Source organism: Antedon bifida, chromosome 7 (assembly GCF_963402885.1).
Source record: "Antedon bifida chromosome 7, ecAntBifi1.1, whole genome shotgun sequence".
In the NCBI taxonomy this organism is placed as follows: domain Eukaryota; kingdom Metazoa; phylum Echinodermata; class Crinoidea; order Comatulida; family Antedonidae; genus Antedon; species Antedon bifida.
Genome location: NC_136232.1, coordinates 8,715,307 through 8,735,395, shown reverse-complemented (window position 1 = coordinate 8,735,395; position 20,089 = coordinate 8,715,307). Strand labels below are relative to the sequence as shown.

General features: G+C 33.6%; 4 protein-coding genes across 7 annotated transcripts in view; 1 reads left to right on the top strand and 3 right to left on the bottom strand.

Annotated features, from left to right (window-relative positions):
• LOC144847949 (uncharacterized) overlaps window positions 1–1,502 on the bottom strand; it is a 78,871-nt gene extending 77,369 nt beyond the window's left edge. For all 4 annotated transcript variants that reach the window (XM_078704562.1, XM_078704565.1, XM_078704563.1 and 1 more), the window contains exons 1-2: window positions 1,232–1,502; window positions 347–430 (exon numbers count right to left, since the gene is read on the bottom strand). In XM_078704562.1, coding sequence (XP_078560688.1) covers window positions 347–430; window positions 1,232–1,350 — 203 coding nt within the window. In that variant the 5' untranslated portion in view covers window positions 1,351–1,502. The remainder of the gene's footprint in view (window positions 1–346; window positions 431–1,231) is intronic.
• Window positions 1,503–4,334: 2,832 nt separating this feature from the next.
• Window positions 4,335–9,167, bottom strand: LOC144847974 (sorting and assembly machinery component 50 homolog B-like). Its single transcript, XM_078704610.1, has 12 exons — window positions 9,125–9,167; window positions 8,584–8,691; window positions 8,150–8,339; window positions 7,688–7,794; window positions 7,297–7,430; window positions 6,931–7,018; window positions 6,422–6,550; window positions 6,042–6,200; window positions 5,650–5,788; window positions 5,391–5,537; window positions 4,929–5,073; window positions 4,335–4,537 (listed from the first exon to the last, which is right to left on the bottom strand). Exons 1-12 carry the CDS (start codon window positions 9,143–9,145, stop codon window positions 4,492–4,494), a joined length of 1,413 nt encoding a protein of 470 aa, XP_078560736.1. The 5' UTR covers window positions 9,146–9,167; the 3' UTR covers window positions 4,335–4,491.
• Window positions 9,168–9,230: 63 nt separating this feature from the next.
• LOC144847986 (hsp70-binding protein 1-like) lies at window positions 9,231–12,319 on the top strand. Its single transcript, XM_078704629.1, has 7 exons — window positions 9,231–9,360; window positions 9,678–9,823; window positions 9,970–10,150; window positions 10,330–10,551; window positions 10,788–10,943; window positions 11,338–11,546; window positions 11,842–12,319. Exons 2-7 carry the CDS (start codon window positions 9,707–9,709, stop codon window positions 11,911–11,913), a joined length of 957 nt encoding a protein of 318 aa, XP_078560755.1. The 5' UTR covers window positions 9,231–9,360; window positions 9,678–9,706; the 3' UTR covers window positions 11,914–12,319.
• A 107-nt stretch (window positions 12,320–12,426) lies between these two features.
• LOC144847973 (cytosolic non-specific dipeptidase-like) lies at window positions 12,427–20,001 on the bottom strand. Its single transcript, XM_078704609.1, has 14 exons — window positions 19,894–20,001; window positions 19,211–19,334; window positions 18,560–18,656; window positions 17,323–17,396; window positions 16,748–16,903; window positions 16,477–16,557; window positions 16,261–16,334; window positions 15,854–15,928; window positions 15,302–15,446; window positions 14,583–14,682; window positions 14,034–14,205; window positions 13,485–13,570; window positions 13,175–13,341; window positions 12,427–12,838 (listed from the first exon to the last, which is right to left on the bottom strand). Exons 1-14 carry the CDS (start codon window positions 19,917–19,919, stop codon window positions 12,791–12,793), a joined length of 1,425 nt encoding a protein of 474 aa, XP_078560735.1. The 5' UTR covers window positions 19,920–20,001; the 3' UTR covers window positions 12,427–12,790.
• Window positions 20,002–20,089: the final 88 nt, after the last annotated feature.

Below are 20,089 nucleotides of genomic sequence, written 5' to 3'. Positions count from 1 at the left end.
ACAATGTTTGCAGATGAGCCTCATAAAAGGTCAAACGAAGGTCAATATTAATTAAGTTTATATCTGATTTGTTTACAACTTGATTGATAAGTATTTGGTGTTTGAGACATCAAGGTTATGGTACTGTACATACTTAAGTACATATACTTGTACTTTATTTATCAGATCCAGTGCTTTTCCTCTTGGTACAGTATTTAAACTGAAATATTGTATTCCATCGTACTGTACAATACTAAGTCAAAAGTTATAATAAATATTTCACTTGGAAATGAAGTTAATATTACATGTGTGGATTATTAATAATTTACCAACAATAATTAACTATTAAAACCAGGAGAATACTTACACGTGGCCATTGAGTGACGCATGATGCAGAGGTGTATATCCCGAGGCATCCTGGCAGTTTGGTCCTCTAAAACCCCTAAAACTACTGTAAATCAAAACAGATAATAAGTCAGATTATTAAATTCAAAATCTGATTACCTGACAATCGGAAAATCAACCATGCATGAATGATAAATAGTATATTATTATGAAAGGTATGGCAGGTAACTGAAAAGACAGGAAATTCATATCAAAACTTTTACAATATACATTGATTGTTGAACGGTCACTGCTCTCTTGAATAAACACAACATTGTCATTTGTGTATTTTAAAAATAACTTCTTGTTTTCTAAAAGGGTTTTATGTATATTTGGTTTTTATGACAAATAAATGTACTAAAGAAAGTCAAGTCATTCACAACCAGAATCTCAATCAATGATTTTTATACTACAGTATATATATATACTGTGATGTTTTAACATTTTTATAACATATATTATAAGTTATTTTTAATATTAAAATTTTTTATTTTTTAATCAATGATAAACTTATGATTTATTTATAACATAAATATAAAAATATATTTTTAAATCATTTTCTTAATCAACGTTTCTGGGAAGGACCCCTAACAAAAATAAAAATTAATTTCCATCATCCTCCTTCCTTTACAGTACACAACTTGAAACATTTCCAACAACGAATAAGACAATTAATTTACACATTAGGAAAGAAGCCAAACATATACAGACTTCTTGATAATAATAATTACTGACTATTTTAACTTAGCTATAGATGTAAATAAAAAGCGGATGTATTTTTTTTCTGGTCACCTTGGCCTTGATGAGGCAAAAATGGTATCCAATTACAAGAACCTTTTGTCAGCATCAGCAGACGATAAGTGCTCACCTTGCTAATGCTATCGCCTGGTTTAGCACACGCGGACGTAATTTTGGGCTAAGAATTTTCTCAACCACTGCAACGTTACCAGTCCGTGCGGCTTCCAATAACTCCTGGTCTTTACCCATGATTGGTTTATTGCTTCGAATTCAATAAAACAGAGTAACTGTAGATTTTATATTCCCTTTTCTCTCTACATTCTTGAACAAAACGTATCTCCTTCTTGGCGACTTTACTGCGTTCTCGAATAACGATAACAACATACCGCACCACAACAACACTTCCGCCTTTTAGTTCTTTCTCTTACTTTTGTTGGTCGTAAGTTAACGCCCTCTATTGTTTATTTTGTCGACACTACCGGTCCTTTTACCTGTCATGCGGCTCCTTTGATGTCAGCCGATTACGTAAACGAGCTTGGCCAAATTGTCCCTGAGCACTGTTTATCAATTATTTTCAGACCATCAAGTTACTTAATTTAATTTGTCAAACTAAATTCATTTCCTTATTTTAACTTTCTTTTTGGCGCACAATTTTGTGGTAAACCACCACCATCTCAATGTTAATGTATTTCTAAAACTGCTTGTTGTCACACGTAAATAATTATATAATATATTTTATTTATTTATTGTTGATTTGTTTTTTATTTTATATTACATAATTTATATTTATATATTCCATTTACCATTTTTATTATTATGTTTTTCTTTCTATGGTCACTCCTTTCAAGTAGGCCTACTGTGTATTCATAATTTCACACGTTTTTAACAGGTAATAAAACGTTTTAAATTGGGGTTTTTTTTTCTAAAACGTTTTCAAAACTCCACATTAGTTCACGTTTTTCAAACGGTTACTAAAAACGTTTTATTAACCAAAATAACTTACGTTTATATAAAGTTTTAAACGTAATTGTTTTAATAGATGGGTTGTTATATAATATGTTTTATTTGAATTATAATATATATCAATAAATCGAATCAAATCAGAAATCACAAACTATTTTCAATCCAAACATAACTTAACCATTAAAATAGTTCATCTCAGGTAAAGTAATTATGAAAAATATTTAGGATAGTAGATTTTCTCCATCGCTACCTCAAAACATTAATAATAACACTAACTATATGTGTCTATAAATATTAAGATACAACAATATGTACCTGTATCTTAAAACCAATTAATTTTAGTAAGAACAAAGATAACTATCTTTGGTAAGAACAGGGAGATTTATACATCTCCCTGGTAAGAACAATGATTTTCTTTTATCACTTTTTTCCTGTATTTATCTGGTGGAACTAAATTGAGGGCGGGCTGTTTTGACGAGAACGCCCTCATGGTCTCTTTATAATTTTCCCGTAGCTGACGAAGTATCGGCTTGGAAAGATGGTAATAATTTGTCTTTTTTAACCACTTTATTGCACTTTATTAATAAAAATGACAACATTCCCGAAATATTATTTTAATATTCTCTAATATGTTATAAGTTTAAAGCCCGATGGTCAATCGTGTATGAGATTTACGAAGGTTATTAATTGTCTGGTCACCTATTATTATGCGGCGGGTCAGGGGTACAACTGTACCTGCCTAGAATTACCGGCAACCGGCCTAGCCCTCTGGAATACACCGAAATTTATTGATTCAATCCTTTTTCCGTGTTGTTCTGGCCGATTAATTAATACTTGTAGACGGATGTCAACTGCATGCAATTTTGATTAAACTTTCTCACGACCGTAAACTTCACTCTTCACTTTTTTAGGCCTACGCCAGGCCTACTACTACTAGGCCTAGTAGTAGGCTAGCCCTATCATATGTCGAAAACCAAGGTTACTATTTTCCGTATCTTTTTTGTAATTTTTCAGCCTTCACACAAAGCATTCAAGATTAAGCAAAAGCTGGCCAGAAAACAGAAGCAGAACAGGCCAATTCCACAATGGACCAGGATGAAAACTGGCAACAAGATAAGGTAACTAGGCTACCTAAACCTATTGTACTTACTTAGTAAACTTAATTGCTCAACTTTTTTATGTGCCTAGGCCTACATTTTATTATAAACATTTCAACATCTAAAAAGAACCATCATCCGTAATTACACACTGCATTAAGATCTAGCTGGTTCAGACCTTTAAACTTGCACTGTTTGAAACAAAATGTGACAACCTTTTTGTTTATTTTCAGGTATAATGCCAAGAGGCGTCATTGGAGACGAACCAAGCTCAACTTCTAGACAGCTATTATGGAGATGTTATTTTTGGTGTTGACATGATTTTACGGAATACATGACCATAACCATGAACTTTATTAATGTCATAAATGTTTCTAAATAAGACACAGTTGGGATATAAATAGAGCAACGCCACCATAAAGTACCGGGTGTGATTTCTTTTGACAAAATAAAAAAGCCAGTCAATACTTAATGTGTTGTCAAGTATAAGTTTTGTTATTTATTGTGTGACCGAGTAATTTTTTTTTACCATATTTAATGAGGGTGATCCATCCAGCAATTGCTGATCATTGGGGACCCTCACAGGTTCACAAGACAAACATATACACAAGATGCTCTACATAAACAAAGTCTTATTACAAGTCTTTGGGAGTGGAGTTGTAATTTTGTCCTTGGAAAAAAATCCTGACATGTGACGGGACTTGAACCCAGGACCCTTGGAGTGGTAGCCAAGCATCATAACCACCAAGCCACAACTCCACTCCAATTTGAGTGCCAATACTGTAGTAAAAGAATTAAATTCACGGTAGAATGGAGGAATATGTTTTAAACATTGGGTTGGTTTTGTTAAGGTCAAATCTAAATGCATCGTACGACGAGTCATCTTGTCTAATGTTCTCCTGTCTAATGTTCTCCTGATGACCACGACACTTTTCAAGACGTTTCATATGGCCTTGATGCATTACATTAGTCGCGCTTGCATACATGATGGTTTGGGTAATGGTCTTTTAAAAAAAAAACAATCCTGTAGTTTTAGCTGTTACACTATAGACACTTTTATTTAGAATCAAGCCAACTACTGTATATGTTCGGTTCGTTTTGACGACAATGTAAAACATCCCAGTTCTTTGTCTTTTTGAGCCAAACAAAGGAAAAAAAACCATTCTGCAGATATAACTATCTTGATTAATGGTGTTTATTGAAAAAAAATACTTGCATTGAGGAGAAATTGTGTTTCTGCTGTAGGAAAGATGCCAAAATACTCACTGTACTACTCTTCTATGTATTTTTAACAACACGATTAAATTTATAGTTTTTATCTTAATTTTCATCAAAGAAAGTTGATTCCAACACCAAATTGAACACCCCCTTGTATTCTGCAAAAAAAAAAAAAATTACCAGAATAAGGATACCAATTTTTAACACTAAAATGTCTTCCCCACAACATTAAATTTGTATTTAATTGTAAATGACTATTTTATGCTACAATATAAAGTACAGTACAAATAGTATAGTAAAAATAGTAACTTTTACATACAATTTGTAAAGCTCTGTCTACACTATCAAACCAGTTTGACAAAAAAGTGTGATGTGCCCAAATATGGTAGTGATATGCCCAAATGTAGTAGTGATATGACATCATCATGTTCATATATGGGCACATTTCGTATATGGGAACATTTTTTTGGTCACACAAAGTTTGACAGTGTAGACAGAGCTTAAGACTATAAACATAAAAGGTTGAAACTACACAATGGTTTTACTAACCTATCATTTGCTTGTGCAGAAACTGGCACACAATAATTAAGTTCAAATCTTGCTATTCTGCCAAGACGCAGCAAGATTCCAGCACCATATGTACATCGGACGCTCTGCCGAAGCTCTTCGTAATCTTCTCTCCAATTCGGTGTATCTAAATGGGACAATCAATGGTTAATAAAACATTGATGTACTGTAACAATCTGACCCATCGGGTCAACAACCCTTTCACGTTTTCTCCCTATCATTCCTAGTATTGCGGGTTGTGTATTGAACTTATATTTTGAAAACTGTGCGACATCATGCCACGAGACATAGGGACAAGTAACGGAAAAGGGGACAACACGTACAAAACCCCACGTACAATACTGATAAATTGCACACAAACAATAAAAATGAACAAAAATTCTTTAAATTTTAATAGAAAAATCTATTTATCTTTATGTAAAAAAAATAAAAAAACACAGTTACCTAAATTGATATTTGCAAGGTGTCCTGCATTCACAAATAGATGAGTTCTAAAGAGATCACTGAATCCTCCTCTTACGGGCAAGAACGGCAGTGGTGTGTATAGATGTAGACCAGCTGCCAAGAATGCTTCGGCACCTAAATAATCCCCTGAACAAAATAATCAAAATCAATCGATTAACATTTTGTTGCTAAAGTATTTTCAATTTTTTTCATAACCATATGAAATGAAGTGCTAAAAGTAACATCAACAGATGCTCACCATCCTCGCGGGGACCAATTGACCGCATCTGAAATCCTCTGACCGATGTGGGTCCTCCCAAAAAGAAACGATCAGCAATCAAAGACGTGGTACCTTTATAGGGCTTCATTAAACCTCCTTGTAATGTACAAGATATAACCTATAGAAAAAAATAAAAACAAGGGGTGAATTCACATGCCTAGGGAAAATGTATCTAAATGTGTTAAAATAGTGTTCAATATCAGTTTCTGGGTGTATATCTTTAGGGGACAGTGTATATGGAATTTTTGTATTTAAGGTGGGTCCTTTGGATTTACATGTTAGGTTTGTAATACCACTCACACCAAAAGGTTTGAAACTAAAATACAAATGAATAATTCTATGAAACAGTAATACAACTGAAATACAATTACAGAATTAAATAAAAGTTTCTTGTTCAGCTGAACTTCAAAATCTTCCTTAAAGAATTTTACATCTCCTCCAGTTTCCCCAGCTAACTCATGAGCGATTCGAACTAAGGATCCTTTAGTTGGAAATATGTGCTCATCCCGTGTGTCTCTTGTGAATGTATGCTGTAAAAATAAAATTGCACCTTGTTAATAAACAAGACAATACATATCAATTTAACTTATTTAAAAAACTAATATGTTTATTTTTGTTACAATGTATTGTTTAGTAAAGTACACCATGTACTTTAAAAAAGTAAATATAGTATATAAAAACTTATGATCAGTAAAGTAAAGTACACAATGTGCTTTAAAAAAGTAAACAAAGTAAAGTTGATTAAACTTACTTTTAAAGATGATTTCAGAGAGTGGCCAGCCTCTGATCTGACGGCAAACGATGCCGCTCTATTTAGACATGATGTTTCCCTCCAAATACCTTCCCAGCGCAAACCATGACGACTGGATCCATTTGGAATCTTTACAAATGATAAAATGAAGTTTAAAATTAGTAGTGATTTCTTCAAGGAAACCAATATCAACAAAGGCTATGGAGTTCTAGATTGACTGACTGCCGACTGTCCTAGTCAATCAATCTTTAACCTCATGAAAATATTCTTTGCATTCAACGCATAATCAATTATTTATTATTTGTATACTATATGCTCTACTATTATTATTATTAAGTATGTAAATGTTAAATGAATTTATTCTGGTCCTCAAGCTTAACTGGAAACTGAGGAAACTCGGATTAAGCCCTCCACGGACCCACGGCAGCTAGCAGTAAACAGTACCATATCTTTGTAAGTTTGTAAAAAGACAAATAAAATGTACAAAATATGTATAATAATTTACTTACAACAAATTCAACAAATGTTCCGATATCTGTCTCCTTAAAAGAACTCTGAAGAAAATCACAATCACTCTTAAATGCACTAACAGTGAACCTAAAAATATGCAAATATAAAAATAAGTACATGCATAAATATGTAAATTAGTTAAATCAAATACACTGCTTTATTCAGCTATAACCCAAGCAAAAATATTTACAATGAACATTAGACTGTCTATACTATCAAATTTTATATGACAAAAACATATATGGACATGATGATGTCATATCACTACCATATTTGGGAATATCACTACCATAACTGGGCATATCAAACTAGTTTGGTAGTGTAGAAAGAGCTTTATATTCAGTAATAAAGGAAAAAAAACCTACTTTCTGTCAAGTTCTTTCCCATATGGCTTTAAAAATGTAAAACTAAATCCATTTGATTTTCTGCTACTTCTTGAATACTCTGCTACTAGATTTTCTGCTCTTCCAAATACATTTGGCATTTTAGCACCAAGAGACTATCAAAATAGAAATATATTTACATTTAAAGGTCGGTCTACACTATCAAACTAGTTTGACAAAAAAGTGTGATGTGCCCAAATATGGTAGTGATATGACATCATTATGTTCATATATGGGCACATCAAACTTTGTGGCCACATAAAGTTTGATAGTGTAGACAGAGCTTTAAAAGACTATTCTCACAACATGAAACAGTTTTATGTTTGATGGGTTAAAAAAAATACTTAGTTGTGGATTAAACATAATTGTTTACCAGTGTCCCTTCATTGTTTCCAACAGTTGTGTGAGCACTGCCCAAAAGGCGCCTGGTCTCCTTTACTTTAAATGTGATGTCCATTCCATTGGACTTTGCAGTTGGACCTAAAAAAATGATATGAAACAAGATTTAATTTAGATTTATTTTGGATGGCAACTATCTACCATATCATACCTACCAATTACAAATTTCTGCTATATTAGTATGAAGATCCTCACAATGCACTTTACTAACATAAAGCTCTGTCTACACTATCAAACTAGTATGACAAAAACAGTGTGATGTGCAAAAAATATGGTAGCGATATGCCCAAATATGGTAGTGATACGACATCATCATGTCCATATATGGGCACATCACATTTTTTTTGTCACATCAGGTTTGATAGTGTAGACAGAGCTTTACTTTTTATTTAGTGCTTGAAGAAATTGGAATTGATAAATCATTGATTGTCTGTACCTTTTGCAGTATCAATCACAACACCAACAGAGGTGAAGATACCCAATGCTTCTAAACGTAGCTTTGCTTCTGCAGACTTCTGGATAACATCCTTGAAGTCTTTGGACTTGAGAAGGTCTTGCACCTGAGGAACCACCAGATCATTCTTGGTTCTCTTCAAGCCCTCTATGTGCACTCTTTGAACCTTACACTGAAAAGAAAAAGAGTAAATCTCTGTCTACACTATCATCACACTTTTTGTGACAACAAATTGTGATGTGCCTATATGGATATGATGATGTCATATCACTACCATATTTGGGCACATCACACTTTTTTTGTCAAACTAGTTTGATAGTGTAGACAGAGCTTTAGATTAAAGCATGTAGTTCACTTAAATGTGTTTTGCATTTTTAAAAGAAAAGTAAGAAACTGTCAAACATCATGTTCCGTACCGGTGTGGTTCCCTTAAAGACCCTCTTTTTCACATGGTAATGAGGTCGCTGATGTCCATCTCCAGGTTCCATCATGTCAGAGTCATGTGGAAACTTTGGTGGTGGTTCCTAAAAAATAATGGCAATTATTGTAACAATTAACTTGAAAAATAACATTTTAGTACTAAGCAAGAAGAGAAAAAACATAGTTTCCATCAAATTAATACATCAGCATTCATTACCTTAGTTTCAAATGTTATTATTATTATGTATATAATAATATATGAGAAGAATAAATATAAACCCCTCTAGCCTTTTACTAGATTACACCATACTAAAACAGCTTTTCTGATCCTCCTCAACCCCCAGCCCCCACCCAGTTCACAAAAAAATGGATGGGGAAATCAGCCTAATTTTTATATTATTAGCTAGCCAGCCTAGGCCTAATATAGTAGTTTCTTATTGATATTATGCAACAGGCCTTAATAAGGATAAACACAAAACTAAATTCACTAATGTCATAGTATAAATATTATTAAATAATTCATATTTTGCAAGTTACCTTTGCATGAACAGTCCCCATGTTTTTGCCGGTGACCTAAAGTAATGCTTGAGTGAACAGAAGGTCAAATGTAGAAAGGTCACGTTTCAGATCATCAACAAACAACATGTTGTGGTTTAGTTCGAGAAGGTTCTGGTTTTAAAATAAATGTTTAAGTCATATAGAAAACACGTAAAGCTCCTACATTAGTTCATACAGTATCGGCACATTTTTATTTCATTCAACTATAGGTTCAAGTAAGTCATAATTTCTAAAACCAGGCCTAGAATATAGTGTCTAGCTAGGCCTTTTAGTTTAGCTTAGCCTTAGTTAGGCTAGCTAGTAGGTGGCCTACCATGGGTCTATATAAGTACAACGTTAATAGGCTAACTAAGGCCTACTGTAAGTAGTAGTATTTCTATATTTTGGTAAATAGGCCTGGTTGGAGTTAGGGCCGGGTTAGAAGTACAGTACATATCAATTATCACAGTATTTGGATAATTAACATTGTCATCCAATATTTATGCTTTATGCAATATTATTTATGTTAAATTTTATTTTTGTTGTTGTTTAGAATAGATACAAATACATATTTTAAAAATCATGGCATCTGGAAGTCGAAATCAGCCTGATCAGAGTTTATCTGGAATATTACAGCTTGCAGTTGAAAACACAGTACATAGTGATGAACCCGTTGAAAGAGAAGCGATGCCCGAGGAGGTAAATATCAGAAAATGTTTTCCAATAATCACAAAATAAATTGCTTTAGGATTCATCTCAATTTCATTTCAAAATTCTGTCTTTAGAAAAAAGAGTTTCTCTGAAATGTTTTCATCTCTAATTAATTTTCAAAATTCTTTCTTCAGAAAAAAGAGTTTCTTCGAAATGTTTTCAACGATTTACATTGTGATGAAGCGAAGGAGATGAAGAAAACTGTGGATAATATTAAACCACTTCTTGGCAGTTGTGACGAGAATGACACTTTAGTGAAAGCATCTCTACTAGAACATTTACAAGAACTTTGTCAAACTATAGACAATGCAAGCGGTAAGTTGCGTATTAAAAGCAATTGGTCACATGCTACGACTTTTTCACTTGCCTGCCTTTTTTTTTTATTTCATAGTCATTCAACAGCGAGTACCTCGCCAATTATAGGATGGATAAACTATTTTATAATGTATCATGCTTATAAACTAATAATAAAAATAAAATTTTTCTTTTACTAGATTTTCACAAGATTGGCGGAACTGCAATCCTGAAGGAACTCCTAAACGATCCAAGTTCAGAAGTGAGGTGGAATACGGCAGAATTGATAGCAATGGTATCGCAAAACAATCCATACAGCCAGAACGTACTCTTGAACCATAACATGATACCAGTGCTCTTTGACCTCGTCGACAAAGATGATGCAGACATCGTGAGAGTTAAAGCATTGTACGCTATCTCCTGTACGTTACTTGTAATATATTTTTTGTTCCGAATAAGAGATTTAATACCTCCTCTACCAATAATGCATTCACAGTATAAACACACAAAATGTTCCAAATAATCAATTTTTTTTTAGTAGGTTTTTGTTACGAGAAATAAAACAAGAATATAAGACGATCATAATGGATAATAGTTAAATAAACCAGATGAAACTAAGTTCAAATTCATCAATTCTTTCTTTCTTTGCAATCGTTAGGTATGGTACGTGATCACGAGCCTTGTCTGGAAGCGTTCACGGCAAATGATGGCTTCTCGTATCTTGTAAGAGCAATGCAAGGTTGCATTACGAAGCTAAGAATCAAAGCATCATTCCTCCTTAACAACATCCTTAGAATGGATTCAAAACACAAAGGTAAATTACCAAGGAATGTATTTCTTTTGGATAAGAATGTAGATGAAGTCACATTCACCATCTCTAGCCAAAAAGCACTGGAGATACTCTTCTCAATATACTAAATTATTATTTTTAGCCATTTTTTAATCACCACAATGGCCATCTCAAGCTCGATAACCGTAAATTAAAGTGTCACAGTTGTTGCGACTGGTCATTCTTAAGCTCTGTCTACACTATCAAACTAGTTTGACAAAAAGAGTGATGTGCCCAAATATGGTAGTGATATGTGCAAATATGGTAGTAATGATGTCAACGTGTCCATATATGGGCGCATCACATTTTTTTGTCACATAAAGTGTAGACAGAGCTTTATATGTGTAAAATTAAAATAAAATGTTGATACTTTCTATAGATGTGGTACAGCAGATGGGGATGGTAGACCAGTTAGTGAGCATGCTTCAGACTGAGCACGACAGCACGCATGAATACGTAATGCTCTCCTTATTGACTCTGATTCAAGACCACAAAGCTGCCCAATCAGATGCTAAGAATCCTAGTTTACATTTGCATAAACTATTAAAGGATCGACAAGCTATGTTAAAAGGGAAAGAAGAATTCCAGGTTAGTGTTAAGAACATAACACAAACAAATACCCGTAGCTTCTGTTATGAGGGACATACTGTAGAAACAAAAAGTGTAAAGGTCTGTCTACACTATCAAACTTTATGTGACAAAAAAACGTGATGTGCCCATATATGGACATGATGTCATATCACTACTATATTTGGGCATATCACTACCATATTTGGGCACATCACACTTTTTTCCTCAAATTAGCTTGATTGTGTAGACAGAGCTTTACACAATCTCTAAATTTGCCAACAAAACTGTATACAATTTTTTTTTTCTGTTTTAGGAGGAATTGGAATATTCACAGGAACTTGTAAAATTATTGTTCAGCAAAGAGAAGGTGTCAGTTGACAGATAGCATCATTGCACTACTATACAGTGATGGTAGATAAAGTGTAAAATGATGGGTTAAACATGGTTAGCGCAGTTTAGCCAGGAAATACCTCGTGCTTGAAATTAAACAGTTTTTATTGGGCCTCCTATCACAATCCCCTTGGGGGTTTCCTGGAGGTCCCTGTCATCTTTAAAAAATTGTTTAAACTCTTTAGATGTACTGTAAAACTTGGGACCTTTTCCAAGTAGCCTAAATAACAATCTTAAATTTTGGTGCTACACTGAAGTCTAACCAACATCTAAAAGATTACCAATCTGAACAGGCCCTTAACATACAAGTTAACTTTTTAGATGTACTGTAAAACTTGGTACCTTTTCCACATAGCCTAAATGACAAGACGTACTGTATCTTAAAATTGTGGCAGCTGCTGCACTGAAAACCAAAAAATATCTGAACAATTACCCATCTGAACACGCCCTAAGTGTACTAGTTAGATTAACATGCTATAATACTAAATAAATGAAAACTCAAAATTCATCACAGTCCTTATTTGGTATTATTTCTTTTAGCCACTTAGTAGTGTAATTTAGCAATAAACTGAGTATTATATAATTTGTAAACTCTACTCACAGTTTTAAATTCTTTTATATATCATAGATCAAATTAAAATTATTTTCAGTTGCAAAATAAAAGTCTTTATACTGGAATGCTCTGAGTCAGTGTGGTCTGTACTGTATCACTTACAAATTTATGAAAAATGTCTTAATTAAATCATAAATTGATAATTCTATTTAAATACAAAAATATTAATCAACTGAAATTAAATTAATGGAAATAAAATTGAAAACAATGTTTTAGTTTTTATGGTATGATTATCTTGAATATTATATTTTAATTTCGTTTACTTCAGCTGCGATACTTCGTGTAGGTATGCCCCCATCAGCTTGATCTATGGGAAAAAAGGAATGTATTTTAAATATACTACTATAAATAGGAAAATTTGGAAGCTTAGAATAATTAATAATTCCATAAGCACAAAAATTATTCACAATTTTATGTATGTATTTTCATATTATTCAAATAGGAAAATTACTGGGGAAATGACAAGCTGTAGGTATCAGTAGCTGGATCTCAATGGAGATACAAATAAAATAAGTTAAAAGCTAAATAAAAATGATAAATTAAAACAACCAGAAAGAAATTGCAGAGCTTTCAGGTAACACTAACTCTTTCTCAGTGTATTTTCATATTATTTAAACTAAAATATAGAATTCTTCGTGCTTACCCCTTGAATGTAGTTGTACCGGTCAAGTTTTTCATTTTGCGAATGCGCTCCATCATCGCATGCTCCGATCGGCAGTAGCAAAACATTCTTTCCAGTTGCTTCCTGAAGAGTCAGCGTAACAGGGATGCTACCACCCTCTCTAGTCATATCCGGTTCTATGCCATATACTATACGATGTAGATACAGTAATATTAAAGACACATATTAAAGGTTCTTTGACATAGCCAAGGAGACTGATGAAAAATGAATAGTGTCTATCAAAATGTGCATATATGGTGGGTTGTCATTAGTTGTTAAAGTTTATTTTTACCTGTTTTACTAGCCCTGGCTGCAGCTTGATAGTGAGGATGGTTGAAATCTGACACCCAACATTTACCTCCGTGGCCCATAGATGGACTGATAAGAAAACATACAGACATCAAAAACGTTTACTATATTATTGTTCATTAAACAAGTTATCTGCTTTCAAACAAATTACAGAGAAGGTTTTAAGCTCTGTCTACACTATCACACTTTATGTGACAAACAAATGTGATGTGCCCAAATATGGGCATGATGATGCCATATCACTACCATATTTAGGCATATCGCCACCATATTTGAGCACATCACACTTTTTTTGTCAAACTAGTTTTATAGTGTAGACAGAGCTTCAGTTTCAATACATGCATATTCAATTTTAAAAACACAGTATTGGCAACTTTGATCGCTTTTCAGTGATCTCTTCAGTATCATCTGCTAGAAGTTCTCCCAAAACAATTTTCTAAGGTGGTCCCTAATTCTTTCCTAGCATCATGTGGTTTTCTGGAAAGCACCACCGAAATAATTTAAATTGTTGTAAAAGTAAATTAAAACTCACGTCATCGTGTTTGGTGAGCCTCGTTCTTTGTGTTTCTTATTCAGATGATCAAGAACTTGTTTCTCAATAACAGCAGGATCCTGGTCTGGCACGAGACGGATTGAAAACTTGCCTATCACCTTCCTTGGTATGACAGTCTTTGATCCAGGTTCATAAAATGCTCCTTCAATACCTGAATTCACATCAAATAAATTTGTAATAATATAAATATACAGAACATTTGATAAAATAATAAATATAATTGTGTGAGGAGGGCGTATTAAACCAAGGCTTTAAGTTCGGTCCTCCAGATAAAAGATATATATAAGATTGAGAAAAAGATTTACAAAAAAAAAAGCACAATAAAGAAGAAAAAAAAACATTGCCCACATACACATTTTACTAGCCAAAATAACATCACAGTAAATTAAAACAATCATCTCTGTCTAGATCTTATATGGGTAAATAGCTGTAACTGTATTTAAATATCACACCATGGACAACATACATTGACTTGTCCCGTTAGGCCGGTACTAAATATCTCAATTAAAAGCTCTGATAATGTCTTACCGTGAATGGACAACGATGGATAGCGCCACCTATGCATCAATATGTGTTCTTTACTTTCATGCATCAACTTGTTAGCCCCAATGTCTTTTCTATAATCCTCCTACAACCCAAACAACAACATTTATTGTGCATTTCTTGAAAACATTATACTGATTCTAAACATGCATCATTGACACTTCTTCACCTTGTCTTTATTAGTGTTGTTGTGGACTATTTTTAAATCAGCATGGACTATTAATAAAACATTTTTAAGCTCTGTCTACACTATCAAACTAGTTTGACAAAAAAAGTGTGATGTGCCCAAATATGGTAGTGATATGCTTAAATATGGTAGTGATACGACATCATCATACCCATATATGGGCACATCACATTTGTTGTCACATAAAGTTTGATAGTGTAGACAGAGCTTTAGTGTTGTTGTGGACTATTTTAAAATGAGCATGTTGTCACAGTACTATTAATAGTATATTGATATACAGGTGACAATCCATGGACTAGACAAAGACATACACAAGATGCTCTACATAAACAATCTTACAACAAGTGTTTGGGAGTTTTTTTGTCACATGAAAAAATCCAGGTATCCAACAGGATTTGAACCCAGGACTTGTGGTTCGGTAGCTAAGCACCTTAACCATTAAGCTACACATAAGTTTAATATGTTGAATAACCTGTGATACCACTACACACTCTTGTACTACAATAATAAGCATTACCTTATCAAAATCAATCGCTTCATATTTTGCCTTTTCTTCTGGTGTAAGTTCGGCTACGGTATCAGTGACACCAGGAACCAAGATTTTGCCGTTGACGTCAACAAGAGTGTTCAAAAGGGCTATTACGTCAGCCATGGCCTCATGACTATAAAACAGTAGATAATTAAATACATATTATAATTTACATATCAATATTTCAACGATTCTATTTTTAGGTCAAAGTAAGCCATTTAATACAAATTTGACTTTAATTTTAACATTGATTAAATACTGTGGTATATTATAGTTTATTTATATTATTTTTATATTTATTCTAAGTAATTTTATATCAAATAAGAAAAAATGTTTAAAGATAAATATTGTATTTACCACTGATAAAATTAAGAATATGTTTAACAGCAAAGATGCAATACCTAGAAATCTTAACTTGATGGTGGTTTACTACGCAAGTTGGAAACAATTTATTTGCGCTCATTAAAAAGCAGAATTAGACTTTAATTTTCTAGATAAAAAAGGCTTAATTGTAAATTTAGTTAAATTAATTCAACTCACACTGATCCTCCAAAGACGCCAGAATGCAAGTCTTTATCTGCACATTTCACTTCAACAAAAAAGTAGCAAATACCTCTAAAAAGGAAAAAAAAAATACAGTTAAATATCATTCCATAAAGAAAAAATACAACAAAGTATAATAACAGCTATCAAGCAGTGATCCCAACTTGGAAAAATGAAATATCAAGACTTTATAAAAGCATGGCCATACCACAGAGGGTGCTATAATTGTAAAAAAATACATCCAAACATAGAGGGTGCTATTTAACAAATCTCAACATACTGTAATATGTAATACAATATGGGTATGGCAGTTAAAGTAATGATTGTTATATTCAAACTATAAACTCAACACTGTGCATTATATGTTGCGAATTAAAATGAACATATGTTTGTAATAAACATACCTTAGACCATATGTGATGCATGGTTTCTTCTTGCCTAACCAGTAATTATCAGAGATGCATACATAATCAACATCCTATGCATATAAATAATGATATTATATCACGACACAATAGCAAATATGGAAAAGGGCTTATCTTTTGAATGAATTGTATTAATTTACATTAAAATTATAGTATTTAGAAATAACCTTATTGTATAATGTATGTATTGTATACCTTGAAAAATGTGTCTTTTCTTGAAAAAACTAGTTCATCTAGACCTTCTGAGCCAGACTCCTCCATGCCTTCAAAGCAAAACTAAAATGAAAAGGAAAATATCAGCCAGTCATCACAAGTTAGTGGTTTGTGACAACAAGTCCCGGGGTGGCTCTAGAGCCTGCAGGAATCTCTTGGCCTAGAGCCTGCAGGAATCTCTTGGCCTAGAGCCTGCAGGAATCTCTTGGCCTAAAGCCTGCAGGAACCTCTTGGCCTATACATGCCGGCATACCTTAATATTTGTGGGAATCTCTTGGCCTAGAGCCTGCATAGCTTCTATCATGTTGACCCACGCCAATACCGGTCCTTTGTCGTCTGACGATCCTCTTCCATAAAGCTTGCCATCCTTTTCCGTTAAAACAAACGGCTCTGTGTCCCAACCATCAGACTGTGAAAATAATTTATAGAAACAAATTGTTAACTTGGAGAGTTGTAAAATGTTACATATCACCTAGTAATAGGACAGGGTGTGTAATTGTTTGTAACTACTGTGGAGTAGTTTTGCGTCAGGGTGCTGAGTAATTGAGTACATTGAGAAAAAATATGCAAGTAATTCTTGGGTGGGACTTGAACCCACAACCTCAAGATCACTAGCCTGGCATCCATACCTCTAGACCACCGAGTTTGCGTCGATGGCTAGGGGTTAGATTCAAGCATGGTGGTCTAGAGGTATGAACGTCAGGCTAGTGACCTGAGGTCGTGGGTTTGAGTCCCACTAGTATAGTACAAATTACGAGTGGGCAAACATCTGACCAAGGACAGGACTTATTTGTAATTAAACATTATAAACAATATAAATAATGTTACCACTTGGGCTGGTTGCACATCTAAGTGTCCATATATACAGACAGTTTTCTTCTTTGGGTCTGACCCAAGTGAACCTGAAATATAATGAAGAAAATATAAATACATTTTCTAAAACTTTTTAAAATTAAACTAAATTAAATCATAATTATTCAAAAACAAAATGGGGTTGTTTGAACTCTTAGAGTGGGTCTATACAAGACTTACGAGAGTACAGAGTATTAAAATTAAAATTAATAACTTTCTATGAGACGCCATTATATTATTTATCTGGGGGAAAACTCTGTAAATTTCTGTGTTTGCTCTAATGAACAAATAATGGGTTCAAAAACCATATTTATTATTTGGTTTTGAATCTTTAATCATAAATATATCATTTTATAACACTTACAAGCATGGTTAAACATAACTCGACATTGTTATATGACATTTTATTTGGTATAGTTTTTAGGTAACACTTCCTCTTTCGGTGCTTTTTCTATGCTGTTTACATGAGCCGATTAATTTACCAACTTACAATTTACTTAATTAAGATAAGATAATCTTTTGTTGAATGTAACTATTATTCAAGTAGTACACACACAAATTGTTGTGTAATAAAAATGACAATGTTCATATTTAGTATTAATTAGTTTATCTCTCTACTATCTATTATTGTCGAGGTCCCAGCACGCTTCGCCATATTTGGATGTACAGTACAACCATCTCTCTACAGTATACTGCACTCAAAATGATTAAAGATGTATTGTCCCCCAAAACATGAAACATAAAAATTAATTTTAAAAAAATCTTTGAATAGGCCATTTTGCAGTTTTAATAAAGTTATTCACTTCTGTAGAAAAAAAACAACAAATATAATTATTTCACTTATAAAAAGTAAAAAAAACCTGGTTAATTTTAACTAAAAACCATTGTCTGACATTTGTTTGGTTTAAATTACATTTGTTCAGTTAAATTTTTTTTTTTCGATCCAGTGGATAACTGTTGTGACATTAAAATGAAATATTCAACAAAAAATGTAAACAAATTATTTTTTTAGGGGGACAATACATCTTTAAATCAATCAATGTATTGAGCATTTGCAGTGGGTCTATTATATGTCCAATGAACAATAAAGATGGACACTTACTATGCTATATATGAATGCACAGTTCTCAGAGGCTCTGAAACCTCTTGATGGAATGAATTGACCCATTAACCTTTAACCTTTATATATATTTTACAAAGTCCTCCTCCTTACCAAGTATGGCCTCTGGTAGATCAAGAACTGTACCATCATCTAGTGTCTGCTTTCCTAACTTAACCAGTTCTACTGTGGCACCAAGCTTTTCTAAAGTCTAAACAAACATAAGAGAAATAAGCATGTTTAGCATAATTAGATAGTAATTTAAGCTTGGTTCCCACTAGAACGTAACGCAAGGACGTAAACGCAACGCAAGCGTTTTAACCAATGACAAGCGAAGTTATAGACAGTTAGCAATCACAAGCGAATAAGCCATCGCTTGTGATTGGTCAATTCACTTGCGTTGCGTCGCTAGTGGGAACCAAGCTTAAGTGTCATTTAATATATGAAATTATTGTAATTGGAAGTGGAAAAAGCCCCAGTTGGACAAACTTTTCAGTGTGTGTACTTGCGCCGCTCGGTAAACTTACCGAAGCAGCTCATATAGTTTAAACAAAGCAAATGCTCAGTTTATGAATGCAATAAAGTTTTTGTTTAAGAACACTTTTGCAGCAGAATAGGCCAATCGTAGTTGATTATGGGATACACTGGAGCAATTATGCTCTTATCCTGTATCTGACCTGACCTGTATGAGATAGCCTATATGATGGCGATTGTACAGTAGCTACCAGATCCAGATCTGTTGGTTGATGGAGCAGTTATACGCACCTGAGCAACACTGTGGACCATTGTTGTGATGTCACCTCTGCACTCGGGCCAAGCTGAGACACTTTTGATGGCAACTGCATCGGCCAGACGTTTCACATACTCTTCTTGATGTTCGTCCACATAACTGTAAATGGAATCAATTTTTAGCATACTAAATACTAATCTAGCCTAGCCTACTCAGACTGTAGCTTGGCCTAGGCCTAGATAGAACAGTTGATTAATGGTTACTTGGTAGATAGGCCAGGGAGATACCTCCCTGAATAGGCCCTGTACTGTGTTGTCCTTGAGGAAGGGCCTATTTTTTTCTTTGAAGGATTCCACAATTACTGAAACAAAATTAGGAATAGCCACTGCCCAATTTATTATAAATATTTTGTATTCGCAAAATCAAACAAGGTAAGGTAAGTTTTATAATTATATTTCATTATTCACGTGACGTTACATATTTCTTACACATGACCGCCCCTCTTCATACTCGACAATGAGCAGGAAAACAGCTCACTTCAGCCGCTCATAATCTTTCCTCCTCCCCTGGTTAAAGCCTAGCTTTCAAGGCCTAGCTATCAGAATAACTTAGATTACATGAACAACTATAATGACAACTTATTATCTATTGAGCATGTAGAGTTGTATATATTCTAACTGCCTGCAATGTTTAACAGGCAAAAGAAAGTGAAAAATACCTGAAAAATGTCTTCAAATTAGCCATGGTGTTCTTAAGATTCGCCGATAAACAAGACGGAGCAAAAAGAGACCGGATATAGCGATCTATGGAACGCAGCGAACTGAATATTTTGAACGGCCGGGTGTGTCTCAATTAAAATCCCTTGACTTAGTTTACTTTATCGGATAATATTCTTTTTACAATATATTTATACA

Excerpts from the sequence above, each read along its gene's own strand:
- LOC144847974 (XM_078704610.1), bottom strand. The coding sequence starts at position 9,145 with ATGGGGACTGTTCATGCAAAG. Across the intron at positions 8,340-8,583 it reads TCTTTAAGGGAACCACACCG|TGTAAGGTTCAAAGAGTGCA; the intron begins GTACGGAACATG and ends TTTTCTTTTCAG. Across the intron at positions 5,538-5,649 it reads AATTGGTCCCCGCGAGGATG|GGGATTATTTAGGTGCCGAA; the intron begins GTGAGCATCTGT and ends TATTTTGTTCAG.
- LOC144847986 (XM_078704629.1), top strand. The coding sequence starts at position 9,707 with ATGGCATCTGGAAGTCGAAATCAGCCTGATCAGAGTTTATCTGGAATA. Across the intron at positions 10,944-11,337 it reads AATGGATTCAAAACACAAAG|ATGTGGTACAGCAGATGGGG; the intron begins GTAAATTACCAA and ends TACTTTCTATAG. Across the intron at positions 11,547-11,841 it reads AAGGGAAAGAAGAATTCCAG|GAGGAATTGGAATATTCACA; the intron begins GTTAGTGTTAAG and ends TTTCTGTTTTAG.
- LOC144847973 (XM_078704609.1), bottom strand. The coding sequence starts at position 19,919 with ATGGCTAATTTGAAGACATTTTTCAG. Across the intron at positions 19,335-19,893 it reads AATTTGAAGACATTTTTCAG|TTATGTGGACGAACATCAAG; the intron begins GTATTTTTCACT and ends TTCCATTTACAG. Across the intron at positions 13,571-14,033 it reads GGCTCACCAAACACGATGAC|TCCATCTATGGGCCACGGAG; the intron begins GTGAGTTTTAAT and ends TTTTCTTATCAG.